Below are 23,528 nucleotides of genomic sequence, written 5' to 3'. Positions count from 1 at the left end.
TCATCAAAGTTAAACAAAACAAAAGAAGACGTTAAAAAGAAAAAAAAAGACCTTTAGCAATAAAAAGCTTATAGTGTGTGTGGAGTATGAGTAATTATACCGTTCCCTGCTTGATACATGTCACCCGGAACTAGGACGAAACAAGGGCTGCATTGTGATGTTCTCAAGGAAATCCATAGCAATGACAGGGGTTGAGAAATGAGAATGTGAAGGTCAGAGAATGGAAGACGTTAATGACAACTGTACACAATTTCTGAAGAGTAAATGGTCCGCATATGGAGGATTGGATCTTACTATAAGTCAGCTTTGAAGAATTAATTATACTCGTACAAAAGCGTCTATAGGGTCGGTGTGACCTGGATTAGCGGGCATATGCGACATATTATCATAGCCTCCAACAATCTCTTAATGGGAGTCTTCTATTTAAAGGAGTTGGAACATCATTCATACCTATCCCCTAACCACAGTATAGGGGGTAAGTGTATAATCATGGGGTGTCTGGCCACTGCAGTGCCCTACGATCTTTAGGGTGGGATCCCCAAGCTGTCTGTATGGTTGAGTGGGTGGTCGAGTATGCCCACTACCCTCCATTCACTGTCCATTCATTTTAGTCAGTGCTGACACTATTGACTTTGCATAGAGTTGTGTACATGACCAGCAATGTGTACATATAGCAGGTCACGTACATAGTAGATACTGTGGCACCATATACAAACAATGTAGAATGTGAGGAAACATTTGTAAGTGGAGAACAGAATACACTTATATAACAGTAAGACAGTCATGCTTTATGCGTCACTGGCTTACTATTATTAGATTCCTTGGCCTGGGTGCTCTTTACCTGACCCAGAGAATCTGTGCCACCCCCCAGAATAGACTGGTGATGCCTTATGCTTTATTGTTAAAGACTTGTTGCCTGGGTTCCGAACTAAGCTATTGTTGCATAAAGCACAGGTGGTGGTACAGAGTCTCTGGGTTGGGTCCATTTGACTAACCATGCCATCATTGTAGCCACCGACCATCACCCAAGTTGTCTGCATTCTCAAAAGCTGGGTGTCATGGCAGTTCATGGGTACAGTAAGCCAGTGATGCTATATGCATCTCTGGCTTACTGTTTGAGGTCTCACCACAAAGCATTCAGGACCTGTGCCTATGCTATGGTTTTCATGGTACCTTATGCTAACAGTGTAAGTTGTCACAGAAGGTATGTAAGGAACAGGACTCTTTGCAAACCGGGCTATCTTTGGTGGTCCCGTAGACAATGAATGGATTGCCATATCCCATTTCCCAACTTTTTTTTCAATCTGTTTGATGTCAGTGAATGAGAACATTCTTACATTTAGCTGCAGCAAACCCTGTACAAACTTAATCTTGTTCTCAGCTGAGAAGTAATTCCAACTTGATCTAGGCAATCCTTAGTGAGCTACACAGCCCAAACCTGGATATATTTATATCCATTTGTTAGCTTAGAGCAGGATAATCTGAAGAGTTTAGTAGAAAGTTGCAATTAGGAACGTATGACCAGGGAGGATAGGTAGGGAGGTAGGGACAGTAAGCCCTAGTTCTAGGCCCCCCCAACTGGCCCTACCTACAGTACTTGTCCATCTGACGCTAGGTGGTCGGTGACAACTGGTCGATCGTCCCTTCCTATGGCAAAGTGCACAAGACAAGGCAAAAACTGAAGAGTGCTCATACAGAAATGGGTCAGAAAATCAAGTAGTAAATGCATTACCAAATCAGCAAAGAAAAAGAACGTCAGAAAAGAACAAGAAAGAGACCAGAAAATCCAAAAAGTCCAGATAAATACAAGTCAAATTCAAAATTGACGTATAGCAAGCACTGAATAGAGGGCCAGACGTATTCTTATGTTATGTCAGAGTCCCAGTCCAGGGCATGATTGGACGAGTCCTCTGACATCCAGACCACACAGATCACAGATGGTCAAAGAAGGAATATAAGTGGTGAAGAGGAACTGTCAATCACAACTAGCTTAACTGTCAGAACAAAGTCATCAGGAGAAACAGATGGGTGTGGTGGAATCCAACACAGCAAAGAATGAAACAGAGCAGAATGCAGACCAGTGCAAGACAAAATACAATATATGTACAAAGTCACGGTCAACAGCATATTCTCTGCCTTACTTTACAGACAGATACTGGCGCTAAGCCTGTGGGCACGGATGTTACAGTTGCATAAGTTTCCACTTGTATAGTAATTAGGTTTTATTTGCATAAAGGGATTTCTTTTAAACTTTACCAACATATTCTTAGAATCTGTTCACATCTTGTTTCTCCAGTATGCTGGAAGTAAACATTGGCAACCTGTTAAAAAGGTATACCCTGGTGTACTGGCAGCAGGCCCATTGGGTTTAATGGAAAAACAGAGTCACTGTCAGGATATGGGACCAGGACAACAAAAGACAGGTGTAGCCCTGACGCTGGCACCCGCAACTGTCCCTGCCTAATTGCCTAACAGACCTAATGGCAGCGGACAACTGGTCGATGGTCCCTATCCTATATAAGTGAACGTATGCAAAACAATAGAAAAATAGCGCTCAGAGACCCAATACCATAGACAGACTTAAAGGACAACTCCCACAAAATTTTTTTTTAGCTTATTTAACACACATTACAAAGTTATATAACTTTGTAATGTGGTTAAATACCCGGTCTGGCCCCCTTCCCCCACTTTCGGACCCCCGACCCCCCCGCCCGGAAGTTAAAGAATATATACATTACCTATTACGATCGTCACGGTCCTCTTTTCCTGGGCGGCATCTGGTGACGACGACGTCAGAGCCGGGGGGCGGTCCGGGTCTTCTTCCTCCTCGGTGTCTTCATAGAGAGTGAATGGGACGGAAAAGGCTGCTGGTGCACATGCGCACCAGCAGCCTTTTCATTGGCTGGAGCGCATCACATGGCTTCCAGCTTCGTCAGCCCTGATTGGCTGAGGTTGCTGGAAGCCATGTGATGCGCTCCAGCCAATGAAAAGGCTGCCGGTGCGCAAGCGCACTGGCAGACTTTTCCATCTCCAGTCTGCCAGTCTACCCGGAAATCTCCAGTCTACCCGGAAATCAGAGACATCGCTGGACGGCGGACGGCGGTGACGGTGAGGCGGACGGCGGGCGAATGGAGTGGCGATCGTCACCGGAGGGATGGTGAGTATGGTGTCTGTGTGTGTCTGTGTTTTTTTTTTTTGGGGGGGTCCCGCGGGAGTTGTCCTTTAAGGTGCGTTTACACGATTATCGTGCGCATTTGCATGATAACGATCGAATTCGAACGATAATCGTACGTGTAAACGCAGCGAACAATCAAACGACTAACAGGAAATCGTTCATTTTGATCTTTCAACATGTTATCAAATCGTCATTCTCAAAAAATTCGCAGATCATTCCGTGTGAACAGTCGTTCGCCGATTTAACCAATGTGCGAGATAGGCTTAAGCGATCCCCCTCCTGGACGCATGTAGATGTTATAAACCAAGTCATTGATCTTAGAAGGTTTTATCTGCAAGTATGTTTATTCCAAAGGCAACTCGTTTTGGCAAGTTCAATCCTGCCTTTCTCAAGCCAAACAAGTGATATGTACAGTGGTGTGTTTATATTAAAAACATATACTGACATATCAAGCGAGGAGAACCGAAGCCGGACCGCACACCAAACCGGATGTGAACGCTGAGGCAACAGGAAATTACGTGTCATGCATTCCAACAGTGCACTCCACCAACCCGGAATATAATATAAGTGAATGTGGAACAGAGACAAGACAAACACAACGCAATATAACAGAGTCAGAGGTCCAGCAACAAGAGGGTAGTGCAGTACAAAATGAGATCCAAGAGAAAAGTCATAAAAATGCAAGAAATGCTACTGTAGGTCAAGATACACAAGTGAATTAGGCTCTATTGCAGGCAAGGAACACATGAATGGGACTCCAGCCCCAGGACACATAGTGCAGATCAACTGGCGTTGTCGCCCGCCAATTAATCAAAACCCAGAGCAGCTGTGCAGCTCAACCGGGGGCAGGTAGCCCCAGCTGTGACAGAATGAATGAACGCTTCCGCACCCCTAGCAACCTGGGCGCATGGTAGCTGGGGACACCATCAGCGTGCCCCCAGCAACCAGCCGGTCAGGTATATAAGGGACGCCGTCGGCGTGCCCCCAGCAACCAGCCCGGCAGGTATATAAGGGACACCGTCGGCGTGCCCCCAGCAACCAGCCAGGCAGGTATATAAGAGATGCCGTCGGCGTGCCCCCAGCAACCAGCCGGGCAGGTTAATAAGGGACACCGTCGGTGCTGTCAGGTGGCCAAGCGTGTGACCCGGCTCTTGACAGTCACCTATTGACTACCTTTGGTTCAATTCCTGTATGTATTCTTATATGTTGCGGGATGAAAATTATAAGTCACTAGCTGCTTATATTTGGTCTATTCAACTCAATGGACCTGCTGCCAGTACACTGGGGTATACATTGGCATAACTTAAGAGGTTGCTAATGTATAACTCCAAGTTTCTTTAGAAATGAAATGTGAAGAGAGCTTAAAAATAGGTCATCAATGTTTGATTTGTGGGAATCCGACCTCTGGGACCCAACCGATCAGCAGAGTGCAGGTAGTATGGAAGTCCTGTGAGCACAGTTAATCTTCATTGTTTACACAGGCACAGCAGCTCAGCCGTAGAGGTGGTGTCTGCAAATATAATGAAGGTAAAAACTGCTTTCCTACCGGTGGGTAAAAGTTCTGATTTGTAGGAGTTCATTGACTGTCCCTCCATTATGTGATATCATTGCAGGTGATTAAAGTCTTCAGTGAAGATGGGACCAGTAGAGCCTTGGAGGTGCCAAACGATACCACCGCTGTGAACGTGTGCCAACTTCTGATCCAAAAGAACCATTATATAGATGACCAGAACTGGACCATTTTTGAGCAGCTGCCCACCATGTGTCTAGGTTAGTGGCCATGTTTTATGTAGCAGAGAAAATACCAAAACGCAACTGCATTTTTTATTATTTTTTCTTACCTTGGCTCATAGTAGGTAGTAGGCTTCCTTCATATACTTTGAAGATAAGAGCAATGTATTTGAGCCAATAACCCTCTACTCAAAGCAAAGTACCTCCAAGGATACACAGCACAGCATAAGAGCAGTGTGGGGACCCTAGAAAAGAATCACAAGTACCACCTGTGGTACAGATAGACTTCCTAAAGGGTACCTGTGAGGTATGTAGCCATTAGATATGAGCAAATCTTGAGCACACTTGGTTTTATTCAAACCTGAACGCTCGGCATTTGATTACCAACGACTGGAGTTGAATGTTGGATGCAGCCCCAGGAAGTCCTGGTAAACATAGATACAGCCTATGACCTATGATTGTATCCATGTTTTCCAGGCAGCCTTAGGGCATCCAACTTGTTCAGCCACCAGTAATCAAATGCCGAGTGTTCAGGTCTTAAAAATTCTCAGTTTGCTCGAGATTTGCTCAATTGTAGAAGCCACTAACAAGGGAATAATACAAAAATATTATTATTTCCAGAAAGAATTATAGAAGATCATGAGCTGGTGATCGATGTGCAATCAAAGTGGGACATGGAGGAAGACTGCAGATTTTGCTTCAGGAAATATTATGCAAAATATGAATTTTTCAAGACTCCAGAGGTAGGGTCCTCACTTACTGTCGAAGACTTGGAAACATGAAATCACATTCAATATAACATCTAAAAATTATTCTTGTTGGAGAAAAGGATTTCTGTAATATGGTATAAATAACATCTGTTGTGACCAAACCTTGTCATGAAAGGGTAACGGCAGCACATTTGGGGCAGTTGGTCAGAATATTGAGTAAAGCCTGTAGTACATGTAGCGATTATCGTTTAAAGATCCGCTATTACGATCAATCGCTAGCGATCAGTGTCTGCCTATGCCTTGCTAGTTATTCAGTCTAGATTCCTTGCTTTCCTAGCAACCCTCTATTCTCCTGTGTACTTTCTGGCTTTTCTTACCCTCTGCATTTGTACCCTGACTATCCTTGCTGTCCACCTGCCCTGACTGTTTGCTCGTGACATGTTCATCCACCTGCCTCTGACTCTTTGTACCTCTGGGGTCTAGTTGTGACTTTGGCTTTATTTCTGACAATTCTCTGGTTCTTGTTTTTGTACCTTTGCTTCTCGCCTGTTATTACCTGAACTGTCGACCTTGTCTTATTGTGTTTGTCTTATCTTGTTCAGTCTTACACCTACCCAGTGCAGGGACAGTCGCCCAGTTACCTGCTGCCGCCTAGCGCAGTTTGTGGTAAGTAGGCATGGACAGGGAGGGGCGGGTTCCAGACTAGGGTCCACCTGTCCATGCCTGCCTTATTCCTGTATTCCACGACTTTTTATCAATGAGCGATGCTGGAAATGCTCATTTGGTCAATAAACCTTTCAGTGACCAGATGAGTCACTGGCTCACTTGGCTAATTGGCTTTTTTTGTGCGGCCATAAAATTTATCACCATCGGCCGCACATCTGTCTGTGTAAACAGGGGGATGTGTGGCTAATAGTAGTATATTTAAATGGCACTGTGTGAAAGGCACTGCAAATGAGCACCTATTTTTCTGATCAATGTTCGTTTGCTTCTGCAATGACTGCAAAAGCAGCCCATCTAAAAGGACCCTTAAGCCCCTATTACTCGGGGCGATTAAGAGGAGCAAATGAGCGCTAACCTGTCAGGTTAGCGCTCGCTTGCTCCTTGTTTCCCGCTGACTATTACACCCCTCGGCAGCAAACAGATAAGAGCTGTGAGGCCCGCTGCCAGTCTGCTGCCGCTGCTCCTGCTCCGTGGAGTGGCGGCAGCATATCACTATCGGGATCGTTGTTTCCACATTGTGTATGTTGGCTGATCATTGTCTTCTATTATACAAAGCGATTATTGGCCATAACGGTTGTTGGCACTTTTTGCCATTATATCACTTTGTGTTATCTATCATTTTAATGGTGCAAAAAGCATCTAGCTAAATGACCAGTTGTGCTCTTCTACTTCACAATGTCTGATTATATTAAGTAACAAAGCTACCAACAATGTCTTCTACGGGAACAATTGTTGGTCAGCACTAGAGACTGTTACAATAGACGCTGTATTTATATCTGTTGTCTTAGAGTAAATAGACAGTCAGAGACGTCCTCATATAACCTACAATGGCTAGGTCCCCATCAAGAGTTCCAACACTGAGCCGAGCGTTCGGGTTCGGAGAATGTTGCCAAACCCGACCAGTTTGTAATTTAGTTTTATAAAAAAAAAAAAAAAAAAATCTCGTCTTCCAGTACTTATCAGCTGCTGTATGCCCTGCAGGAAGTGTTGTGTTCTTTCCAGTCTGACACAGTGCTCTCTGCTGCCACCTCTGTCCTTGTCAGAAACTGTCCAGAGCAGTAACAAATCCTGCTCTCCAGACTGAAAATAATACCACTTCCTGCAGGACATACAGCAGCTGATAAGTATGGGAAGACTTGAGACTTTTTTTTTAATAGAAGTAAATTACAAATCTATATAACTTTTTGAAACCAGTTGAATTGAAAGAAATTTTTTTTTTTTTTTTGCTGAACTACCACTTTAAGCTCTTTCAGTGTAAAAAAAAACATGTTTGCAATAAAAACCTTCCTATCAACTCTTATTAATTTCTGGTTTATTGTATCAAACAAAAGCTAAGAACAACTTCACATTATATACAGGGTACTGGTATATCCAGCTTATTGCTACAAGTCCACCGTTGAGTGAACGTCCCTATTTGCCCAGTTTTATAGTCCGGCTATATTGATTCACCGTTGTTTCATCTTATATAATTTAGGGTTTATGGACCAGAACAGGGATTTACTTACTGTAGCACATAGGACGGCATCACATTTACTTTTATCACAGAAGAGCTTGAATTTCCCATATCAGTTCATCTGTATTTCCTGCTCTTTTCTATCACTTGTCCCCATTACATTCGTATTCATGTGAGCCTTGAGGAGATCATGATATTTTTTGTTACTTTTGTCACATCTGCACTTTTTTTTGCTCTTTCTAACACTGGTAGATTTGGCTTCTAATAATTTTTCCATTGCAAAGGTGACCTGATTTGTACAAATGTAGTTCTATAGAAAAAGTATAGCATGAAGCCCAATTACCAGCACCTCCAAGGACAAGGAGAAGAAAGGTTATTATTCAAGGAGAGGTGGGAAGGCGATGGGGAGGACGAAGCTAAAGGAGGCACACCAGCTGAGATCTTACATATCACTGGTCATAGGAACAAATATTATACATGATACGTACTGTAATATTTAATGTCTAACCTTTAAAATGATAGAATCTATGTTGTTGCCCTATGCCGTGCGAAAAAGAAAAATACTTCACAGGATGGGACATTTGCATGTTTAAGCATAATGTGTTGTAGAAATCACGGCCGTTGTTGCAAATTGCAACAATGGCCGTGATCTATACAGCACACACGTACATCTGTATGTGAAAACATAGTATCCCGGCTGGAGTGTATACACATAGTATACACTCCGCCCGGGATCTCTAACGGCGCTGTAGAAAACTGACATGTCAGTTTTCTGCGGCTGCTGTTCATTGAATAGCGGCCGCAGAAAACCCTGTCAGTGCACACAATGGAGCATGCGGCTCTGGCCGCACACTCTATTGTTTGCAGTGGGGAATTCTGATGCAGGCACGCATGGATGCGCCCGCATCAGAATTCAGTGCCGCTAAAGATCATCCGGGATGATCTTCTCGGAGATCAGCCGTTCCGTGACCTGGCCGGGTCACGGAACGGCCGGTCTCTTACTACGTGTGAACACAGCCTTACATATAAATTGGAGAATTCTTACATGATGCCCTAACCCAGGGGTCATAAACTCAGGCCCTCCAGCTGTTGCAAAACTACAATTCCCATCATCCCTGGACAGCCAAAGCTTTAGCTGTCCAGGCATAATGGGAATTGTAGTATTGCAACTGGTAGATTTTCCATGACACTTGTGCACTAACCCATTGGTGTCCGGGGCACAGCACTTACAATGATGCAGAACATGTTGTCACTATATAAAGTTTTTATTACAATGCATTCAGAAAGTCTTTAAAGGGGGACTATCAGCAGGTTAGATGAATCTAGCCTGCTATTTCCGTACTGCACAGGAGGCGACGAGGAGGAAAGTTGGTCTCTTACCTTCATCCATGGTGCCGCTCCTGTGCACTTAGTCATTCACTCCACAGTCCGGTAAGATCGTTAAAAGCACTAGGGCACCTTAAAGAGCACTGCCCACCCCCATAGTGCCCATCTGCCCCCCCCTCCAGCCAGTTCACCCCTTGTGATTATCAATGGAGCGGGCCAGCCAGGGGTGGGAACAGCACAGAGCATGAAGGTAATATACCTTCCTCCTTGGCACCTTCTGTGCAATAGAGAGACATCAGCAGGTTAGATTTGTCTAATCTGCTGATAGTTCACCTTTAAACCTTTTCACCTTTTTCACTTTTTGTTATTTAAAAAACAAACAAAAAAAAAAAACCTGCACTTAATACCAAATAATCACAAATATAGATGAGCGCAACTCGAGCATGCGTGAGTCTGATCATTCGGCATTTGATTACCGGTGGTTGAAGATGTTGGATGCAGTTCTAGGGAGTCCAGGAAAACATGGATACAGCCTATGACCTACGGCTGTATTTATGTTGTCCAGGCAGCCGTAGGGCTGCATCCAACTTCTTCAGTTACCAGTATTCAAATGCCAAATGATCAGTCTCGAGCGTACTTGAATTGCTCTCATCTCTAATCACAACATGAAAACAGAATTTTTTAAATTGTTAAAAAGCAAAAACTAAAATTTCACATGAACATAGGTATTCTGAGTAGGCATCGTCCGAACCTGCCGAGGTTTGGGTTCGTACGATCCTGAACTCTTGGCAATGATTCCCGCTGTCTGGCCGCTCGGTGGAGAGGGGGGATACAGCCGGAGGACTGCCTGGAAAACTAGGATACAGCCATAGGCTGTATCCCAGTTTTCCAGGCGGTCCTCCGGCTGTATCCACCCTCTCCACGGAGGTGGAAGAAAGCGGGAGTCATTGCCGAGAGTTCAGGTTCGTACGAACCCAAACCTCGGCAGGTTCGGACCATCCCTAATTCTGAGCCTTTCCTCTGACGTGTGACATTAAGCCTCATCTCCCCCATCTCTCTTAATCATGGAAAGACACAGCCCTGTCTATATAAGGTCTCACAGCTGACAAGGCTCATAGAGGCATAGGGACCTTTACATGGGCACTTGGTTTGTTGTGAATGATTGTGTTCCCATGGGAAAGGAATAACAGCATGGGACCTATACAGCTCAGTGTGTTATCCTACAGGCATTGTCCCTTAGAATCAATGCCTTAGATGGAGAATACCTACAACAATGGAATATGCCATAGTTTATATGAAACCAATGCAATATGGAGTACAGTAGAGGCCTCATGCGTCTGTTTGGCATCTATATTACAACTACATACAGAATAAAACTGAAATATGATCACATGGTAAGACCATGATAAGTGATAAATAATACTCCTACTCACTTATAGACTAAGCCTGACCACCTTCTTCCCCTAGCTGCATAGGTGGATAGCACGAACACTAGTCCTCGATTATCTGGGTGTAGCAGACTTCCAGGATTACCCTGTCGTCTTGCACTGCGCAGTAGGATACGTAGACCTATTCCGATAGCTTTGTCCTACTAAGGTCGATTCTTTTGGTTTCATGAGATCGCCCTGCATGGTTTAGACATGTTCCTGACATTGGCTAGGGTGATCCTAGGTGAATTCTTTCTCCTACTTGGAGTTTAGCACTTCATAACTGTAGTGGCTGCTTGTATAAAGAAAATCTCTCTGGAAGCTAGCTTCTGTGTCATCTGTTCTCGCTGAAAGACTAGACTGAACTGTCTCACTTCCTCCACCAGGTTAACTCCTCCTACAGGGGCTATATCTAAACCCTCCTGTGAGTGGTGGGGCTGAGTGTGTGCAAGAGAAAAAGGAGATAAGACAGGACAGAAGGAAAGAGCACCTGCAACTGGTCCGCATACAACACATGACACAAAACAATTTACCCATTACTCCTCAGCTGTGTATAAGAGACATAAAAGCAATAGTGACACCTAATGGGGAAAACAAGTCACTTCATCTCCCACTTGTTTTATCTGAGTGAATGACTTACTGGGGTGCATATACAACACCCGTGGTGGGATACCACACCTATCTCCACCTACATCTGTGTTTCTCAGATCCAGCCCTCAAGACCCACCAACAGAACACCATTAAAAGAACACCTGTGATAATACCTGATGGACTGAGTATAATGATATCACCTGTGAAATACTAAGGAGATCCTCAAAACTTGACCTATTGGTGGCCTTGAGGACTGGAGTTGAGAAACACCAACCAGATGGCAAAAACACCAGACACTTTCAACAGACAGCTGTTTTGCGTTCTACGGTTCGTCTGTATTCGTCAGCTTTTAGCTTACAGTACAAGACTATTTTGCTTATACTGTATATCTGTGTATGTGTAAACCTATAGCCGAGACATTGCTGTATTTGCATTTAATGATTTCATGTTAATAGGACTATTTTCCAGATTTAATGCTGTCTTCCAATGAAGTTAATGGTACAGCCAAGTCTCTGGATGTATTAAAGGTGAGTAATGATCTCCCAAGAACATCTATTTTTTTCCTTACTTTCAGGCTATGTGCACTATTCCGTTCTTTTTATCTATTTCCAGCTATTTTTACAGCATTGAAATAACTTAACTGTACTTAATATTAGGTAAGGAGAGAAGTGGCTTTTCAATATCACAGCTGCTTATTCTGTGGTTCCTTAAAGTAAGCCTCTAGTCAAAAGATGGAAATTCAGGTTTCTTACCTGGAGTTAGGCTAACCTTTCTCCTCCAAAAATATTTCTAACCAGGGGTCCCACAAAGCTAAGATCACAGGGGGTTCTCTTTGTCTGCTTCCTCAAAGCACTTCTCCCTGCATAAAGGTGGACTTCTCTGTCCTCTATGGAAAGAAATAGTCCCTCTTTTAGATCATACAGTATTAGGCTATGTTCACACTACGTAAAACCACGGCCGTAGTTCTCGCCGCAGAACTACGGCTGTAGTTTTGCGGTGTGTAACATAGCTTTATGTGCAATGGGATCCCGTCCGGAGCGTACACACATCGTATACGCTCAAGCCGGGATCTCATGCGGCGCCGGAAAAAACTGACAGGTCAGTTTTCTGCGGCCGGAATTCACTGAATTCCGGCCGCAGAAAGACCTGTCAGTTCACACAGTGAAGCAAGCGGCTCCGGCCGCTCGCTTCTATAGGAAGCTCTGATGCGGGCGCTCGTTGATGCTCCGCTGAGCTCTGCGGCCGGAAAGATCACCCGGCCGGTACTTAAGTACTGGCCGAGATGATCCGGCCAGAGGCCGGCCATTTCGTGACCTGGCCGGGGTCACGGAAAGGCCGGTCTCTTACCCAGTGTGAACATAGCCTTAAGCAAGGTGCGCCAGTGTTGGAGTTGAGTTCCTTGGAGCAACCAGAGAAATTGACTCTTCAGACCTGTTCTCCATCCTATACAGAACACGTACATGTCCACCTTTAATTTTGTCAAAATTTTTGTTGTTTTTACCGTTGACTATTTATCTATTTAAATAAACAAACAAACAAAAGGTTCTACTGCTTTTTGATAACCAGATACAAACCAAGTGGCAGCAGTCTCATATTACCACGGAGGGAATAGCCATGGATTTTGCCCTTTTTACCCCAATAACACCAGCTTTTGGCTGCCCCAGCCTCAGAGCACCATTTTTGTTGCACCAGGCCTTTTCTTGTACCACCGCAATAACAAGGGGTTAGTGTCCCCTTACATCTTATACAGATCGCGGCAGATTCGGCCGTCAATCGAACGTGTATGGGGCCATTCCGAACAACCACCGACAGAGGATGTGTGTGTCTGTGCTGTTACCCTATTGTTTGTCTGACTGTGTGAATGGAGTAAAGCTTTTTGGAGATTCTTGCTGAGTGCCGCTCCTGGTTTTACCCCTGGAAAAGAACTATGTTTGCTATGCTTACTACAATGAGTGCTGACCACCACTGAATTTGAAAATTTTTTGAGTATTTTTGCTACATCTGATAGACAAAATACCAGGTAAATAGTGCCAAGGTAATTTTTCTTCCTGGATACAGTGAGGTAGTGCTGCATGAGGCCCCTATACACGTCAGGAAAATCTGTCCGGATTTCTCATCAGGAAATCTGGCCAGGTTTCCTGACCCATAGAGTTCTATTGAAGCCCTTCAGGATTTTTCCCGAAGGGTGTCCACTCAGAAAAGCAAGTCAGGAAATTATTGAACCTTTCAGACTGATACCAGGCTTTGTGAAAAATATAACACGGCAACTATTAAGTTGGCACTGGGTACATCTGTATCATCTATACCAATGCTTCCAGTCCTCATGGCCACCAATAAGTCATGTTTTGAGGATATCCCATGCAAAGAACTGCCATGAATATAATTATATCACCTGTGAAATACTAAGGAAACCCTCAAACCATGTCCTGTTGGTGGCCATGAGGACTGGAATTGAGAAGCACTTATCTATAGGATTTAATGGAATATTTGTCGTCCAACCTATAAAACTAGACTCTAATGACCACATACACCTACTGTACATGCTGCAGGCAATGTCATTGCCATGGAATACAATGGGGAGCAGGGACCCATAGCAAAACTTAACTCATCTACCTTGTTCTTTGTCTAGATGTTTCTTAGTACAACCACATACCCTGAAATCCACAGCTACTTGTATATGTCAGAGAAAGGGAAGAAGTCATGGAAGAAACAGTTTTTTGTGCTACGACGCTCTGGGTTATACTTTTCCACAAAAGGAACGTCTAAGGTAAATTTGACCATGGCAATCGGGAAGAGCAGACGCACGTCTCAAAAAAAAAAAAAAACAAGCAAAAAAGTTATTCTCACCTTTCCACGCTCTCTCTGTGTCTTCTTGCGGCTCTCCGGTCCCATTGGGTCGTCTTCTCCAGTTAAGGCCACTCATCCAATCACAGGCTGACTGGGAAGGGACAGCTCTGCAGCCTGTGATTGGTTGAGCTGGCTGTCACTTTTGTCTCTAGAGTGACAGCCCGCTCAGCCAATTACAGGCCATTGTGCTGTCTTGTCCCAGTGATCCTGTGATTGACTGAGCGGGATGTTACTCCTGACACAAGAGTGACAGCCCACTCAGCTAATCACAGGCAGACATCAATGGGACAGCACCACAACCTTTCATTGGCTGAGCAATCTGTCACTCTAAAGTGTGACTGCCGGCTCAACCAATCACAGGCTGCAGAGCTGTCCCATCCAAGTCAGCCTGTGATTGGCTGAGCGGGCCTTCACCAGAGAAGATGACGGGACCAGAAGGAGAAGAAGGACCCCGGGGAAGCACAGACATGTAACTATAATGAGATTCTTGCTAAACGTTGGTTCGGCACGAACCGGAACTTTTTATCTAAGTTCGGCCAACCTGCCGAACCAAACTTTTGACAAGTTTGCTCATCTGTAGTTATAATATCTATAATATTTTATTTCCTAACTAAAGCATTACTATTATTTGTATTGATAAAAAAGTTAAAGGGAATCAATCATCTCCCCGAGGGAGTGTGACCCAGCCCTAGTGCCTTATAACTGCCGTTTGGGCGGAAATGTCAAAAAATTCTACTTTAATTCTTGGTCTCGGCGTATGGTAACTAGTCAAGGGGGCGGAGCTGCAGTAATTGCAGTAACTTACAAATTTGTATAACTCTCTGACACCAGTTGATTTAAAAACTATTTTTTTCCCCTGGAGTACCCCTTTAAGGTTAATGACCTATAGGTTGGTTTTCTTATAAGAATTACTCCTTCTGCTGGAGCTGCTATTGAACAGTAAAATGTAAAATCTTACTTTTGTGTAAATTGTCTGTTCCAGTATTTCTTCTACTTGTTTTGTGGTTCTCACATGAATATCTACCAAACGTACATTGTAATTCCCGTTACTGTGTACATACTAGTAGGTTCCAGATGGTACACGGAATAGAAGCCACTTTGATCTTTTGTTTCTTGTCTTTGCCTAAGAGGGTAAAAGTTGAGTAAAACATGACCACAAACTTTATTAGTAAAACTTTAACATGAATACATAATACTGCGAGGGATGTTTTGCCCTATTACCATCCAAACTTGGCAGAAAACAATGCTTATTGCCTGTTTAATAATCCATGGAGCCAGGGTTATGCAAGAGTCAGCCAGCATTGTTTCCTCTACGACTGATGGAAATTCACACTTGTATATTCTGGAAAACTCTGTTATTTTAACTAATAACCCATCTATTTATTTACTTACACACATAGATGCATAAGTACTTTATAAATTATGTATATTTTATCATAGCTTCTGTAGGTCTGCCCGAGATTGTGTCTAAGGGAATGGGCTGGTGATTTGGGAATTCTTGAATTTGCCCATTTTTCGAGCCTACGTAATGTCTCCATATAATACCTGATATGTTTGCATTGCTGTATTGCTGTTCTATACATTTCTAAAAGGCTGGTGTTATAGTCAGACACTCTTAGTGCTTTTTTAAGCAAATAGATAGCAGCCTCATTTAGGAGAATGGCATCTGTGCCATAAAAATTATCAAAAATATTCAGGGTCCAAACCTAACTCTAACACCTACAAAAAAAAAAGAAAAAAAAAAGAGGCAACTCACTTTATTTAAAAAAAAAGAAATAAAGGGGGGTTATGATTGCAAGCAGCTTTGCAATATACTTTAATTGTTTTTTTTTTAATCTTTAAATCAACGTTATACATATGGCCACTAGGTGTCTCCCTTCCTGTCAAACTGCTGTATATGCTTCATCCATGCCAATATTTGTTTTTTTCTCTGTTCAAAAAAAGAGACCAAAGACAGGAAGTCCCAGTCCTTTGCTCACAGACAGGCCTTGGTATTGATTTATAGCCATTTCTGAGCATGCATGAAGCGGGACAACAAGTCTTCACTGTGCATGTGTACAACTGCTGCGCGCCCACATTCAGTAGCAGAGAATCCTGGGGGTGCTCACATTGTATGGTCAGCTCTCCTGTCACATTACGGCAAAACCTCTTTAATCACATAGTGAGATTAAACTGACTGAATTGTTGCATAACAAAGAGCATTGTCTCATGATAAGCATGTAGAATTGATAATATAATTAGCAAAGGTTAATAATATAATTAGCCTAAGTTAATTACCCTCAGTTAATACACAACAACACAAAAGACAGGGACTTCCTGTGTTGGATGAGAAAAGACCAAATATCAGCGTAGAGGGAGCATAGACCACAGTTTAGCTATATGTATAACATTGATTAAAACATAGAAAACTTGAAAAAAAGAAAGCATGAAAAAGAAGAAAAGAACGCATGAAAAACTGCTTGTGATCATGACCCCTGTTGATTTCTTAAAAACTATTTTCGTGATAGACTGATACACTTACACACATACTCATGACAATATTGCTCCTGAAAAAAGCAGAGCGCAGAGTGGAGAAGCGTGTGAATATTTTGGCACCCCCTATAGATTGCTGTAATATCATTAGTACAATGGCTGGTTGGTCCAATGATAGTATGTACCCAGATCTCCGAATGAGTGGAATGAAAATGCCGGCATGGATAGATTGGTCTGACTGTAATAGACAGATGTGTTCCTCAATGTTTTTAAATGGTCTTGTGATGTTTGGATGAGTCTTTATGTTATTTTGATTAATACAAATATTGATTTTAGTACTTTGTCGTGAGGCTATTTAAAGGGGTATTCCACTCAAACATAACTTTGGATAACATAACTTTGAGACTAACCATTTCTTTCATACTTGTTATTATCTATTCAGTCTCCTTCCCCCATTTCTCAGCTGCTGCTTTCTGCTGAAGACACAAATATCTGTGTGTGAGCTTTACTGTCCCCTTCCCCCTTTCTTCTGATGTAAACAAGTCACTGACTGGCTGTATCTGCAACATTGTAGCTTCTTTGTAATGCTGGGAGGGTTATCATGAGGTCAAGTTGCTGATGAACTGACTGTGATTATCCCTCCCAGCATTATAAAGAAGCTACAATGTTGCAGATAAAGCCTGCAAAAGACTTGTTTATCAGCCATCTCAGAAGGGAGGGGGAGGAGGAGACAAAGAGAAAAGCTCACACACAGATTTTTGTGTCTTCAGCAGAAAGCAGCAGCTGAGAACTGGGGGAAGGAGACTGAATAGATAATAACAAGTATGATAAAAGGAATTATAAGTCTCACCATGGGCAGAAACATATCAAAAGTTATGTCAGGGTGGAATACCCCTTTAAGGGCTTTTTTTCCTGTAGGTGGTAGAATAATAAAGAAAATTGTGTAGTTCTGCATTTGCCCTGTAGAGGTGCTGCAGGGGAATTGAACACTAGCTTTACAATTTCTCTGCACATTATAGCTGGTTGCTAGACACGCTGTACTATTGGAGGACTGCCAGTGATCACATAAGTATTACAGGGACAGGCTGGTTTCACACGAACACATTACAGAGGCATTTTATGTCTGAATTATGACTGTAAATCCTGGCCTGAAGGGTCACAGTTTGGGACATTAGACTGGGGATTGCATTTATGATACATACACAAAACTGTGTCTATAATATACTCATGTGAAACCAAGCCCTAAGCTGAGGTTTCTTTCTCTTTAGGACCCCAGACACCTGCAGTTCTTCAGTGACTTAAGCCAGAGTAACATATATATGTTACTATCTGCAAGGAAGATGTATGGAGCACCCACAGACTATGGATTTTGCCTAAAGGTACATTACCATACTTTCACCATTCCTATCATAGTTTGGCTATTTATGGTAAAATTGTTCTCTGTGGGGAGGGATTCTACGTTACCTTTTGCATTGTGTCCCTATATATATATATATATATATATATATATATATATATATATATAGGTTAGTTTCTTCTATTCATTTAACTGTAGCCTATAGGGTAGGTGCAAGTTAGGGAAAAATAATAAATTTGGGGCTAGAGAATCTCAAGCTGAGCCAATGCCCCATATTGCTGCATCGTTTAACGTCGAATAACGTCTGTTCTTTCAAAACAAGGGCCGTTGTGTTGAAATAACAGACGTTATTCGCCGGTAAATGGCCGACATCTACTAAATTTCAACAGTGTGAACATCCACTCCTGGTTTTGGTTGAAAAATACTGAGCAAAAATACAGTGTTGGAACATAGGGGGAGATTTATCAAACATGGTGTAAAGTGAAACTGGCTCAGTTGCCCCTAGCAACCAATCAGATTCCACCTTTCATTCCTCACAGACTCTTTGGAAAATGAAAGGTGGAATCTGATTGGTTGCTAGGGGCAACTGAGCCAGTTTCACTTTACCCCATGTTTGATAAATCTCCCCCAAAGCCTTTAAAGTATATTGTGGCATATTGTTGCTGTAAATATTTATTTTTTTTGTTATATTTATGCTCTGTCATGTTTTTTCTTGGGGAGGTATCTACCTTATATGACTATTATACTGGATTCATTTGATTAACTATCTGGGGGGTTTATCTTGTCGTATTATTTACTTTTTGCTATCAATAAAGATTTCTTTCACAAAATAAGGCTGAGTGTTTTCCAGTTCGACACCCGCTTTATCTACATTTTTCCACTGTTGTATGTTTTTGAGCAATGTTGGTCTGTTTCCCGCACCATATAGTTTATGTATAAGTTTATATATTGTCAAAGAAAGTGGCAAAGAAGTCAGAAGACCCTGATTTTCCTGATAAGTGAGAGCTGGAGAATTATGAAGTTTATGTTATATCCTAGGACTGTATATTAAATGAGATGAAACTATCCCTTTAATTAGGGACAATGGGGGAGATTTATGAAAAGTGGTCAGTGTCAGACTGGGGTACCTGGGGCCCACCAGAGAAAATGATCCTTGGAGCCCACCAACATAGAACTAGTGAGACACGACATGCTGACCCCGCTCCTTCCCTGGATTCATCTGTATCTGTGACAAATCCCTTGTGAACAACATTTTCAGTCGAACAAAAACTCTCAGAACCCCCTATATTTATAAAGCTCTCAGGGTATGCTGGGAGTTGTAGTTTCTGAGGACACAACCTTTTAAGAAGGTTGTGCAGAGTCTCCTGGTGGCTGTTATCTGTGGGTGACAACCATCAGCCCTGAAGGTCCAGCAATACATCTGTCTACACTGTACTACAACTCCCAGCATATCCTGAGGGCTGCAGACTGTCAACTTGGACCTCCCCTTCCTTGACCAAGCGCATGCTATTGGTATATATTGGTACACATATCACTATCACCTCATCCAGTCATATAGAGGTACCCAGCTCTACACAGGTTCTGTACACTATATAAATTACAGTGAAGTTATATTTAGTGACTCACAGGGGACGTCTACTCTCATCAGAGTTCTTCCCTTTCATCTTCTTCTCCATTTGCCCTGGGACGTTATGAGAACTTCTCCGAGCCACGAATCCACAGAATCTGCCAGAAAGACATATTAGGCTTCTCACTCTGTCACCATCCTCATCTCTCTACAGACTGCACATCTGTATTGGCCCCTTATAGATAGCTTCCCCTGTATTACCCCCTTATAGATGGCTCCCCCTGTATTACCCCATTATAGATGGCTCCCCTCTGTATTACCCCATTATAGATGGCTCCCCCTGTATTACCCCCTTATAGATGGCTCCCCCCTGTATTACCACATTATACATGGCTCCCCTTGTATTCCCCCCCTTATAGATGGCTCCCCCTGTATCCCCCTTATAGATGGCTCCCCTTGTATTCCCCCCCTATAGATGGCTCCCCTTGTATCTCCCCATATAGATGGCTCCCCCTGAACCTCCCCCATATAGATGGCTCCCCCTGTATCCCCCCCTTATAGATGGCTCCCCTGTATTCCCCCCTTATAGATGGCTCCCATTGTATTCCCCCCTTATAGGTGTCCCCTCCTGTATCCCCCCGTATAGATTGCTCCCCCTGTATCCCCTCTTATAGATAACTCCCCCTGTATTCCTCCCTTATAGATGGCTCCCCCTGTATTCCCCCCGTACAGATGGCTCCCCCTGTATTCCCCCCTTATAGATGGCTCCCCTTGTACTCCCCCCCTATAGATGGCTCCCCCTGTATCCCCCCGTATAGATGGCTCCCCCTGAACTTCCCCCTTACAGATGGCTCCCTTGTATTTCCCCCTTATAGTTGGCTCCCCTTGTATTCCCCCCTTATAGATGGCCCCTCCTGTATCCCCCCGTATAGATGGCTCCCCCTGTATCCCCCCTTATAGATGACTCCCCCTGTATCCCCCCCCTTATAGATGGCTCCCCCCTGTATTCCCTCCTTGTAGATGGCTCCCCCTGTATTCCTCCCTTATAGATGGCTCCCACTGTATCCCCCCGTATAGGTGGCTCCCCCTATATCCCCCCGTATAGATGGCTCCCCCTGTATCCCCACCCTTATAGATGGCTCCCCCTGTATTCCGCCCCTAATAGATGTCCCCCTGTATCCCCCCCTATAGATGGCTCCCCCTGTATATTCCTCCTATAGATGGCTCCCCCTGTATTTCCCCCTTATAGATGGCTCCCCCTTGTATATTCCCCCTATCGATGACTCCCCCCTGTATTCCCCCCCTTATAGATGGCTCTCCCCAGTATTTCCCCCCTTATAGATGGCTCCCCCTGTATTCCCCCCTTATAGATGGCTCTCCCCTTTATTCCCCCCTTTATAGATGGCTCCCCCTGTATTCCCCCCGTACAGATGGCTCCCCCTGTATTCCCCCCTTATAGATGGCTCCCTCCTGTATTACCCCCTTATAGAAGGCTCCCCCTGTATTCCCCCCTTATAGATGGCTCCCCCGGTATTCTCCCCTTATAGATGGCCCCTTGCAGAGCAGATTAAAAAAAACATACAAACAACTCAACAAACAACCTAACAAGCGCTCCCTTGTCGCTGCTTCTTCTCCTCTTCTGCCCCCGGCTGACGCGTCACTCCCTTGGTGATTCCCGGGCAGCGCACACATCTGGAAGCTCAGTGTGCGCCCGGGCCAGGACTTCCGGTACCTAAAGTCCCAGCGACGCACATTAAGTTCCTGATGCGTGCGCTGCCAGGGAATCCCCAGGGAGCGAAGCATCAGCCGGGGGCGGGATTTCCTCTTTCCCCTTCTCTCTCCCCTGCGACCGCAAGCACTGTCTTGCTTGCGGTCGCAGGAGAGAGAGAAGGGGAAAGGGGGGGGTGGGGTGGTCGCGGCAGTGCGGGGGGCGTGCGCCGATGCGGAGCGCAGCCTCTTGTGTCTGGAGGCATAATACTGCTTCCGGCCACAAGAAGGATTGACACAGCCAGGAGCCAATGGCTCCTGATGCTGTGTCAATCACATCCTGGCCCAGTAGGAACTGTATGCGCTCATTAGGAGTTCCAGCACATACAGTTCCAACCAGTTCCTCCGCCACCAGAAGCTGCCGGTCGGTTAGTGGGAGTAGGGGAGGGGCCCACCGGAGGATCCTCCGTTCCTCCGGTGGCCCAGTCCAACACTGAACGTGGTGTAAAGTGTAACTGGCTCAATTGCCCCTAGCAACCAATCAGATTCCACCTTTAATTCCTCACAGACTCTTTGGAAAATGAAAGGTGGAATCTGATTGGTTGCTAGGGGCAACTGATCCAGTTTCACTTTACAACATGTTTGATAAATCTCCCCCCATGTTTAATAAATCTCCCCCAATGGGTCTTATCAAAGGGAAAGATTCACAAGTGGCAGATTTTTTTTAATTCTGGGGCTATCCCATTCATCTGCATTGAACTTGCAATAACCTATGTACTTGGCAACAACATAAAGCGAATGTTTCACCAGGGACATTATTTTGTGTTTTTACATGAACAGACCGGCCCTGGCACAGGCACAGGCATACCAGTGGCACTGGCCTTTTTTTCGAATCACACCCGATTCTTGCACACAGCCCGGTCTATTCCCGAGCACTCCGCTCTGGAGCACTGGGGGCAGGCCCGCCGGCCTCCAATGTGATGATCTCTCTTCCCTTTCGAGATGTGGCTCCATTGATTTTAATGGAACCATTTCACAGAGGGGAGGGGTTTCGTCACACTGGGGTCCCACGGGCCTGCCCCCAATGCTTCATGCCCAGCGGGTAGGCGGGAACTGGGCGGCGGTTCAAAAAAAGGACAGCGGCATCGGCATCCTCGTGTTGGTTCCAGTCTGTTCATGTAAAAAGCACAAAGTGACATAATCTGCCATGTGTGAATCCAACCTAATGCTAAATTTTGTTAAAAGACAGTGTGTGTTTGTGTCTTGGCTGTTTACATAGGAGGATTTTAGTGACTTTTATTTCAACAGGTTTTGCCTGCAGGACATACATTAATCAAAATGTGCTGTGGCCTTCTAGCCTAACAAGACAGGAGGAGCCAAGGAGATGAAAATGCTGTGCGCCGAGAGTGAAGAGAGTAAAAGCTGCTGGCTGACAGCAATGCGGTTGTATAAGGTAACTGGTTTCTACATTGTGCAATTTAATTGTACAGAAATGGCAGAGCTGAGTTTGTAAATGATGAAGCCAACTGCCTTTGAAGTCCATGCTGCTCCTCCCGGGGTGCCTGGAAAAGCGGGATCCAGTCCTGGGAAACTTTATTACTTTATTACTCTAAATTTGCTCATTTCTAGTTTTGTTGGTCAAGTGGACACAGTGACAATTATTAATACAATCTAAGGCCCCTAAGTGGCAGAGATGAGTTCTTGGTGCCAATGGATAGATTTTTCATACAGGGATGGCCTATTAGATGGCCCAAGGCCATCTGTAAACAACTGTTGATCTCTGTGATCGCCACACATTTCCAGAGCCTTCACATGGCCTAGTTAGTTCAGTGATCACTTGTTTGGTCCTTTCTGGCAATCAACCATTCGTCAATTATTTTTTGACGTGTCAAAGAGACGTGATCAGCCGATGAATGAGCATTTACTCATTGACTGATCCTTAGCCCTTCAGATGGTACTATCCACCCTAAGGCCATGTTCATACAATGTATGAGACCGGTCGTTCCGTGATGGAACGGCTGGTCTCTGAAAAGATCATCCAGGCCGGTACTGCAGTGATGATCTTTTTGGCCGCAGTGTTCTGATGAGGGGGTATCCGTGCGTGCCCGCATTAGAACATGCTCGCTCTACAGTATGCACTGACATGGTTTTCTGTGGCTGCTATTCAATGAATAGTGGCCGCAGAAAACTGACATGTCAGTTGTTTGCGGCGCCGCGTCAGGCACAACTAGGTCGCTCAGTGGTTCAGTTTGCTATAGAGAACAAGGATTTTAAAGGCTTATTCCCACTCTCTGGGAATTTTTTTTTTCGCTTATGCTTCCTTTAAAAAGCAAACTACTGTTCATTTCTGTCTATACCACTCCATAGAGGATTAATAATGGTTTCTATTAGTAAACTCAGACCTGACTAACCATTCCTGTATAATCGGAGGACCTGTTGTCG

The 23,528-nt window shown here is 44.2% G+C and overlaps 1 protein-coding gene across 1 annotated transcript in view; it reads left to right on the top strand.

The window, feature by feature from the left end:
* The window catches only part of GRB14 (growth factor receptor bound protein 14), a 43,349-nt gene that overhangs the window by 5,243 nt on the left and 14,578 nt on the right, over positions 1 to 23,528 (top strand). The window contains exons 2-7 of the mRNA XM_069982831.1: positions 4,789 to 4,945; positions 5,528 to 5,649; positions 11,592 to 11,663; positions 13,766 to 13,903; positions 17,724 to 17,834; positions 22,444 to 22,539. Of these exons, the coding sequence (XP_069838932.1) occupies positions 4,789 to 4,945; positions 5,528 to 5,649; positions 11,592 to 11,663; positions 13,766 to 13,903; positions 17,724 to 17,834; positions 22,444 to 22,539 (696 nt within the window). The remainder of the gene's footprint in view (positions 1 to 4,788; positions 4,946 to 5,527; positions 5,650 to 11,591; positions 11,664 to 13,765; positions 13,904 to 17,723; positions 17,835 to 22,443; positions 22,540 to 23,528) is intronic.

The sequence above is a fragment of the Dendropsophus ebraccatus genome, chromosome 9 (genome assembly GCF_027789765.1).
Source record: "Dendropsophus ebraccatus isolate aDenEbr1 chromosome 9, aDenEbr1.pat, whole genome shotgun sequence".
In the NCBI taxonomy this organism is placed as follows: domain Eukaryota; kingdom Metazoa; phylum Chordata; class Amphibia; order Anura; family Hylidae; genus Dendropsophus; species Dendropsophus ebraccatus.
Note: the sequence above shows the minus strand (reverse complement) of the source record. Positions and strands in the feature narration are given on the sequence as shown.